Here is a 9,893-nt window from a genome sequence, read left to right on the forward strand (position 1 = left end):
AAGACTTACTCTGGCAGCCGGAGGGGCTGTAGTCCCAGTGACCTGGGAGGCAGCGCTCGCAGTAACGCCCGCCGGCCCCCGGGCGGCACGGACAGCTGTGGGTGAGAGGATGGCAGGTGGAGCGAATGGAAGCTGGCCCACATTCACACCTCCGACAGCCCTGACAGCTGAAGAAACCTGAGTAGCCCTCCTAGATTACAAACAAAGGAAACGTTGTTAGATCCAAGCATCTGCCTGTTTAAGTTATGTTTGAATCACTTTGTCGTGGCTCATTGAAAGGATCATTCTCATCTCCAACAGCTGGGTTTTTTTGGCAACGATTTCGATCATGCACAATAAAGTAATTACTGTGACCTCAGAGCGCAGATATGACTGATCTTACTAAAGCTGGTTGGACAGAATCACACAGACGGACTACTGGCATGGTTGGCAACACACTATCACTTTATTCAAATTATCTAGACCGCCCAACGATGGAGTAGATCCTATTTTGAATTTGCTAAAGCGTCATATTAAAATGAAGTCTTCGTTTACTCAACCGATCAACAATTCACAGTTAGTCAGAGCGTTCACTCCTGATGACAACTCATCTCCTTTCAGTTTTTTCAGATAATATACACCTTTCTTGACATATTTGACACATTTTTCCCCATCCTAATATATTTGGCTAACATGAGGTGTTTCTTATCCTCTGTCTGTTTGTTGCCCTGTCGTACTTCTTTTTAGCCATTTCTGCATTTGCTAAATATGACCTTATATATCGCATTTTTTTCATTACCAACCATACTGTTATCCTTGGTTTTGTATAATCAATACCATGAAAATACCTGGGTTGTAACGAATCTCATCTATACTCTCTTCTAAACCTGCTTCATACAGGGTCCCTCAGAAGAGATACCAGTTGATCTGTGCAGAGTCACATGGTTTCGCTCACCTCACACTGGTCACAGAGTCGACCTGTGACACCTGGTTTGCAGTGACACACTCCTGTCCTGTCGTCGCATGAGGAGGTGCCGCATTTATTGCACAAGCACGCTGGGACAGACACAGGACACATGCAGTGAGGAGAACAGCAGAGGTCAAATTATGTCACCGGCACAGTTATTTTTGGACTTCCTGGGCCTCAAAAGGGAAAACCCAGTCCTTGGATCCTGGATTGTGACCTTGTCTTATTTTTCCACTGAACACTATTAGACCACAAAGCCATTCAAATGTTAGGTGCTTGATATTTTATATTTCTCAACTATTTAAGAATTGACTATAGGAATAAAAACAGATAACTATACAGCAATTCAACATAATGATATATTAACTCCAATATAGTGTAAATTCATAACTTAATATCCAACACTGGCATTGAAGACTGCTCATCTGCTGTAATTGAAAACTAACTAACAAACAAATGTTTGATTTTTAGGTCCTGGTGTGTGAGGGTTAAGATGCAAAAGAAGATTTTTTCAGGTCTCATACAACATTAAGCAACAACAACATATTCACTAAATCACAACATACTCATACACACACATAGAGTCATTAAAGTCTAGATCAATGTTGTAATGAGGGTTTGAAGATGTTGGAGTTTGCTCCTTGCCCCCACCTCTGCAGTTCTTGGCACTGATGGCATCGCCGTAGAAACCTGGAGTGCACCTCTCACAGTTAGCCCCGGCAGTGTTTCCCCAGCAGTGTTGGCAGTGGCCTGTCATGTTGTGGCACTCGTTGAAAATCAGGTTGGGGTCGGAATTACCATTGCAGTCGCACCTCTTACAGGAATTACCAATCTCCATGGGATTGCCATAGTAACCTGGTGCACACCTGGATGGGAAGAACTGTAGATGAGTGACAATATCATTGCCTGTTGCAATGAAACATTTAAGGAACTATGCCCATTAAGATGCGGTCTTTGATCTTCTTTTTATTAACTATGCTCCCTGTTTTTGTTAAGGAACACACAGACAAGGCACCATTTGTGCATTCAATTACTTATTACAAGTGTAGGAAGCAATAATGATGGCATGCGAAATGCAATAAGTGGCAGATTTTTTTGTTGGACATTCAACCCAGTAAAAATGCTCCATCTTGTGGGAGCATTGTATTTTGGTTTGGTTTCCAGTGGAAGAACATTCACAATTTAATCCACAATATGTATATATATTGTCATGCACATTACTTGTGGCCATCGAATGTGGAAATTAGGCAGAGGAGGCTCAAAGTGCTGCAAGCAAAGGAATGGGCAGACAAAAGGTCATCGTTTTGATGAATGTGTTCCTCTCTCGTCTCATTCAGCTCCCTGCTTCAACCGGTTGTAACACCTAACACAGCTTGCTCACCCGAGTCAGTTCAGAGGCTAGGAGAGGGGATGCTGCAGGGGGCAGTGGGCCATTTGACAGCTTCCATGCTGTGTGGGTTGGTGTACTGAGATTGGTTAACCTACTCCCTTTTAGAGGGAGGTCGATTATTGTTTGTTTTATTCTGAGTACAATTAACAGTACCACTTTCTCATGAGGCCCACTTTGTAAAGGTTTCGCAGGTAGTAAGTGACTGGCCTCATAAAGTATTTAATAATGTTTTATCTATATTTCTTAAACCCCATTTAAAAGTAGTTTTGAGTTTAAAGGGTGCGATGAAACCCTTTGGCTGGTGTACATGTACGTAAATTTAATTGTATGATGTAAGTTCTACTGGGACTTGCTGTATAACCTACAGTAAAACACCTTGGACAAGAATACTTCTCCATTGGTTGTTTGAGTCCTTGTCAGCACTGACCTCTCACATAAATGTCCGGCGTGGCCCTCTTGACACTTGCACCGCAGAATGCCACTTCCTCTGTCACAGCGCACTGCGAAGCTGGCCAAACAGACAGGGGGAAGGTATTTCAGTACTTAAATACTGCTTGCCAACATGTAGCACTGAATAACAACAAGAACAGACTGACTTACTTGTTGGAGGGGACTGAGAGGGGACAGGCGCAAGGTCGGCAGGTGTGTTGTCTATCCACGCTGGGCCTCAGCATGTGACCATCTTCACACATTTCACAGAAATCACCTGTACTGTGGTCCCTGCAGTCCTGAAAGGGAAAGAGTAAACTAATGGTACCTTGCTTCTCACAGTGTTAGCAAACCTTAGCGGGTCTCATGAATATGAATGGAATAGTTGATCATTTTAAAGCATGATAATCGGCATAGATCACTTACTATACAAATGCCAGTGATGTCTTCACAGGAGTCAGCATGGCCTTTACAGTTACATGGTAAGCATATGTTTCGCTCACTGAGGAAAAATCCCTTGGCACAGTCCTGAAATGGGGACAGAAATGTACAATAACAAGTTGAATTTCAGATTTCAAATTAATATTTTTTCTCAAACTGAGGGCAGATTGACCCACGAGCTGACCAAAATTAACATTAATACGTCAGGTTTATTTATAGATTCCAAACATACAGTATAGTGTCTCAAAGGGTCCTGAGCCAGCCTGAGTTAAAGAGGATAAAATAATCCTCTAACAACTTATAACTCAACAAAAGGAAACAAGAACATCATGGTAGAAGCAATTATAGATGAATCCCTTTCTCTCAAGCAGATAGACGCAACATGAAACCAAGTATTTATGACCACTGAGTGTAGCCACGCTACCCGATACTGTATTTCCAATACAAACTAGGTGAATCTCCTTAATATTCTCTTGGTTTCAAAAATATCACTTTACTACATTACTGTACATGTGAACCTACCACAGGCCAACCCACCCAAATGTCCAGTGGCCAGAGCCAGAGACTTTCATTAACAAGTCTTCAGGAAATAGACATGCTCATTCGCAATAAATTCCAGTTGCCAATGTAAACATGTACAATACCTATAGATACCATGACCTGGGTGACTGAGATCCTTCACAGATATATCATCAACAGGCTCAGTACTAATCACAGATTACAAACTTATACTTGGGTATTTCTGAATTTTTTTGCTTATCCTTTTTTTATATATAGCTACTAACTGCAGAGGCTGCTAGTTATTTTTATATAATTATTAATTACATGACTACTAATGTATCTTACTAAATAACAAAGATAGTTAATGTGTTTCAAAGCACAGCAGTTGTCAGTCCATTTTGAAAAGTAAAGTAGTTGATAAGATCAGCACATAACAGTGTTATCTTGTTAGAAATACAATAAAAATCTATGTAGAAATTATACACCTGAAATAACCACCGTTTTCATTTATGTAGTGAAATACTGATAATAGATAATCAATTAGTGAAAACCATTGATTTGAGTGTTTCAGGCAAGAAGGTGCATTTCTTATAACTGCACAAAGGGAACTCAGAGGAAACTCTTTTGAATTGTGCCGTTCAATTTAAAACCTGCGTCCTGTCTGATGTTTGTTCACCACAGTTTCTCAGGATGGTGTGATGTCAGCATTCACAGCCGTGTACATCCCCCCCCACCCCATCCCCCTGACACCACCCATTCAGACACACAGACATACTCTCCCACACACTTTGAAACACTGCATTCTTGAACACTTCACCCTTTCTCTGACCGTCACATTTAGAACTTAAACATGACTTTGAGTTTTAGTCCTCAAGTAGTCAATGTTGTGTCAAAAAGCGATGTTTGGTCCTCATTTCAAAGGTCTAAAATTCTAACAGGCCCTCAAAACGTACACACACTCTCTCACACACACACACACACACACACACACACACACACACACACACGCACACTCTCCCCTTTGAGCTTTGGAGGGAGCACCATTCAATGAGGCATGCAAACATACAATAGCAGCAGTCAGTAAGATCTTCCTCCTTTGACCTCCTTGTTCCACCCAGTCAACGGGACATTGATACTATGGACCAGAAGACGGAACATTCCCCAGTTATTGCAGTACAGTAGGCTTACATGCGATTCATGATTCCCTTCGATTTATTCACAGACGGGCTGTGACGCAACAACATTCTGCTGTAGCCAGAAAATGTGAAACATCCTGTGAACAACAGCACTGAGTTTTCCTGCAGACCTATTTCCTGTGGTTTTCCCTATCCCCACGTGCACATACACTGATAGAGGACCAATTCATGAGTAGGATCACCATTAAATCTCTCAAAGTGGGGACCTTCCACAACCCACCCTGAAAATTCAACTAATGATGCAAATGGGAGAAAGAAGAAATTTAACTCCAAATGGTTGTCCCAGCCATTAGGAGCAGTAAACCACACGTTTATGGGAAAACCACAGCGATCCAGTGGTGTTTACCATTGGTAAAGCCTCTTAAAGGAGTTTTGAAACTGTGTGAAAGTTGCTGATGGTGAGAACAGCTGCGGTGTGTATACACAGGGGAGAGTAGGACGGGGAATTAAGGGTCGGTGGGACCAGGAGCAGATGGTGTAGAAGAAGGATGTGGACCCTTTAGACCCCTCTAAATTGAGAGGAAGGAATCTCAAGTATACAACCCGGCAGTTTGTAGAACAACGGGTTTCTCCCAATGTTTCCATGATTAACATTTTAAGATTAAAGAAATAAATATCTTGTACTCGCTTGTTCGCACTGTTTTTTGTTAACATTATATACATCATTTCTATTATTCTATTTTAAGTACGTTTATAATGCATGTTTACTTTTTGATGTTTCCAATTTTACTATCCCCATTGCTTGTGGGACATGGCAAAGCCCCCCCTTGTGGGACAATGAAGGATAAATGATTATCTTGACAGGACTAGTTCAACATTCTGAAAAAAAAAGAGCTAGTTTCTTTTTGATAGTGAAGCTGGAGTCACCATGTGATAGCCTACCTCATCTGTAAAAGTCTTTCATTAATATCCAATATCTTGTGTCCTTAATTTAGAAGTGAACAGAAAGTGAAAAGGACAGTATATGAACTTGTGTCAGAGCTACTTCTTGGCAAACTTAGCGAAGTTTATCCATGCAGCAAAATCCTTTGATAAATCCACTTTACCGTATCCATCAAAGTCAGTGATTAGCTGTTAACCATAGTGGAGTATTAGGCAGCTACAAGTATTTGCTCATCACTCCCATCATTCCTGTGTATTCACATGGGTGATTAAGTTGGAGCCTAGACGCCAAACACTAAACCTGTTCTACTGCTGCAATAAATGTTTGAACGTGAGTCGTCAGAATGAAATGTCAATATTGCCAACTTACTCCCATGAATAAAGAATATATATGAAATTCTCCAAATTTTGATCCGTTATTTTCAGATTTTCAGATTTTTCAAAATGGTGGACATGCCTCTTAACTAATGGAATTAAAATTGATGTCAGCCTCCTTTTTGCCAACCATGTGCATACTCAGTAATGTGAACTATTTCTGTGGCTCTTTCACTGTACCCACTATCTGGGAGAACAAAGATGACATTTAACATGTTATAAAGTCTCTCAGTTGTCATGTGATGCTGTCTCTTCCACTGATTCAGTGTCTGTTCTTCTCCCATTTTTCCTGTCCTTAGACCTTTGGTCTCCATCTCTGCGACACAGAGCTAAACAAAAAGAAGCTTAGATCGACCCCGATGTTTGATATCCAAAGTCAACGCATTCTCTGGTTAAGTTACTTAAAAACTGTTCAGCCATACAGCTATTATGGAGTGTCTGGAGTTGGACCTCTAAAAGTTTTTATTTTTTTAAAGAGATAACTTCTTATGTAATTTGTCCTGTGCTTGTGTCCTGTACTGTATACATCTGCTTCAACTCTTTACAGAGTTTTCTAAGAGTAGGAGACGTAAGTGGATTATGTGTTAATGCTTGAAGGTCAAGTCTCATTTCCGTTTAGTTGTCCAAAGCTGGCTGCTGTACTGACATTGAAGAAGGGTTCAGACACTGGATTTAGTCATGCTAACTCCTCCGAAAAACCCAGAGTATGGGACAGATCCTGGGTCATGGGAATCTCATCTCATCTCAATAACTTCTCAGACAGTCTGGCTACAGGGGTGAGGCCTGCTCTCAGGGGACCAGCCACACAGCAAGCTCAGATATTAGGAAATAAACATGTGCGTCGAAAAAATAATTGCACTGTTTTAGCACTACCAAGCTTTGGGAATGTATCCCTCCACATTCTCTTTGACATTTTTGATCCACAGCATGTTTCCAGAGAATATCTTTTTGTACATATTACTTCAGAGAAAGGTTACTTAAAAGTTTTGTATTTCTGTGCTGTTCCAATGGCCAAGTAGATGAACATTAACCTCAAAAGCATCCACAGCAACCACATAATGACAGTCAAAGCATTAAATAAGATTTTAAGATGTCAGGCCACTTATAAACTACAACTTTATCCATTTATTTCCAATGACAGGCAGCTTGCACATGTATAACAAAAAAAAAATAATGTTTGAACCCTGGGGGGGCTGCAAAACACCAAGGGGGGATCGCCAGATTATCTTCAGAAATCAAATAAAATATAACAAATATTAGAAACTCTAGTCAATAACCTTTGTATGCACACCAAATCACCCAAAGAAATTTATGAATGTTATACTGGATTACAATTCTGGTTGATTAGGAGACTGTTACATTTGTTTAACAGATACTGGTTCCAGAGTAATGTTTGGAATACAAACAATATGACATAACAAAATAAGGAGTAGGATGAGAGGATTAAAAAAAAAAATCATGTTACATGGTTGAAGATGACAATAACATTGTCAGCCTACAGGGTAGTGTTGAACCCTGTCTATGCATGTAGTTAAGATAAAAGCTTGAAATCACATTTACGCAGTGGCTTTTTGTCTTCCCTATAATTTCCAGTACATGTATACATCACATTCTGTTATTACATTTTTTGTAAATGGGGATGCAATTACAATCTTTTAAGTAAAAATGAATTACAAGCAACAATTAAAGCACCATGGGGAGGTAGATAGATCATTACAAATATCTTCTATGGCTCTTTGGTCATAAATACAAAGATAGGTTTGATGTGATTGATTATCGGTTATAACTTAAAAGCAGACAGATAAACCCACAATCTGAAAAATATGTAATAAGCTAAATTGTATAAAATGAAAATTGTCAGGAGATTTAATGGATAGACCTATTGAACTACTTGAGCTATACTAAATCAAGGAAACATTGGCCTCTGTGCCGACTGTTCTGTTATGCTTCTCATGCCCTCAATGTCTATTGTGCTCTCTCTCAGTCTCGTCTTCTCTCTGGGGTGTTGCTCAACATTTGGCAGCTGGTTTCCATTAAGGAAATGTTAGGGAGGGGCATGACAGTGGTGCAGACAGTAAACTCAGAGCCTATCTAAGCTTCAGCCTTGGGGTACCTCTGATAACACAAACACACACATGGATGAACATAGATCAGGAACATTGTGAAGTTCACCTAGATAACCACTACCAAATCATCCTTGACACTTTTCACATAATTATTGGTGTACATGATCATCAGCCCCATTACATTCTGTATTTGTACAGACTAAATATAGCCGTACTAGCATGCGGCGTGTAGCAGCAAAAAAGAGAAAACCAAATCTGTCTTACTTTCAGCAGTGACTGTTGCTGTTCCCCGAGTCTGGCGGCAGAAGCTGGATAGGCAATCACTGAGAGGATGCAAAGAAGGCAAAGGCAGGACAGAGATTTAGCAGCCATATTTGTGTGTTGGCCCAGTGGACCACTGATCCCCCTTTCCTGTCTCTGTCAGTGTGTCCTGGCCGTAGGAAAACCTCTGGGCAGCTCCTCTTGCTCGGCTGCACCCGTTGGCTTCACTTTCCTGCTGCTCCGACCTCCAGATGTGGCACTGTGCCTAGTCCCGGCCCGAGTTGAGTCCTGTAAAACAAACTTGTGTGGACTTCCTCTCTTTCACTCCCTCCCTCCCTGCCCTGATTCCTCTCCCCTAGCGGACTTGCCTCTCCCCTGAGCATGAGCCCAAATCACAAACAGATGGGAAGGCTGGAAACTGAGGGAAAGAGCGCGAGGGAGAGAGAAAGGAGAGAAAGAATGACATAGAGTCAATTGAGCAACAGAGGGCTTCTGTCTCTGGCAGACAGTGCACACATCCAAACGGCACCGAGACCACCAACCCCTCCCCTGCCCACTCCACACCTCACCCCCCTTTACTGGCAAAGTCAGATTGAGTGTTAGGTCCTCGTCTCCATTTGCAGGTCTGTGATACCCTTTCACCTTGGGCTCAACAGGCTACACCTCCTCCCTCTGTGCCCCCCCCCCCCACACACACACACGCACACACAGACAGCTCGGCCATGGTTGGTAGTGGGTTTAAAGCTTCAGCACTCACTCTGTACTCCACAGGCATAGAAAAAACAGCTGCTATCCCGGCCCAGCTCCCCCTCTACCTCGTAGCCTCAGACATGAGCTTTTGTTTGTTTTCCAAGGTCAGACCATCAAAAGCTGCTAAATTTATGGCCCTTATTTTAGACTCTTAGAAGGAAGAGCCTGACTGTCACACTTCCTGCACAGACAAAGTATTGTCAGATACTGTTTCCTAACATAGGAATTGCTGGACACAGTGAAGGCCAATTGGAAGTTGAAACTCATGACCCTGTGCAGACTTGTCACACTTTTCTTTACTCCACAATGATCACAGCTCCAAATACAGCCAAGTTATGTTGTCCCAGCCCATGGGACCATGAGGAAGTTATATGTCCCAAGTGACTAATAAACAGGTTGTCACATTCCAGTTATCTATGGCAGAGATGTGATCCACACACGCGCAAAACAAGACTTCAGGCTATATTTGTTATTACAAACATTCTTAAATTTGTGTGTCAGTAAATATTAAATATAATGTGACTGCAGCTATGTCTTCCATTTAAAAAGGATAAACAAAGTTAGGCATATTTGTTGGAAGAGCATGTAAGTCCAAGCCTCTGAGGAAAGCTGCTGGGGAAAGCATTTCTCATGTTATCTGAGAAGTGGTGTTGATA

General features: G+C 41.5%; 1 protein-coding gene across 1 annotated transcript in view; it reads right to left on the reverse strand.

Moving 5' to 3' along the window:
- The window catches only part of lama4 (laminin, alpha 4), a 28,273-nt gene extending 19,488 nt beyond the window's left edge, over positions 1–8,785 (reverse strand). Inside the window, exons 1-7 of the mRNA XM_062411437.1 lie at positions 8,491–8,785; positions 3,192–3,293; positions 2,937–3,064; positions 2,764–2,844; positions 1,598–1,812; positions 935–1,035; positions 10–190 (exon numbers count right to left, since the gene is read on the reverse strand). Of these exons, the coding sequence (XP_062267421.1) occupies positions 10–190; positions 935–1,035; positions 1,598–1,812; positions 2,764–2,844; positions 2,937–3,064; positions 3,192–3,293; positions 8,491–8,598 (916 nt within the window). The 5' untranslated portion in view covers positions 8,599–8,785. The remainder of the gene's footprint in view (positions 1–9; positions 191–934; positions 1,036–1,597; positions 1,813–2,763; positions 2,845–2,936; positions 3,065–3,191; positions 3,294–8,490) is intronic.
- Positions 8,786–9,893: the final 1,108 nt, after the last annotated feature.

Source organism: Platichthys flesus, chromosome 18 (assembly GCF_949316205.1).
Source record: "Platichthys flesus chromosome 18, fPlaFle2.1, whole genome shotgun sequence".
NCBI classification, from domain to species: Eukaryota; Metazoa; Chordata; class Actinopteri; order Pleuronectiformes; family Pleuronectidae; genus Platichthys; species Platichthys flesus.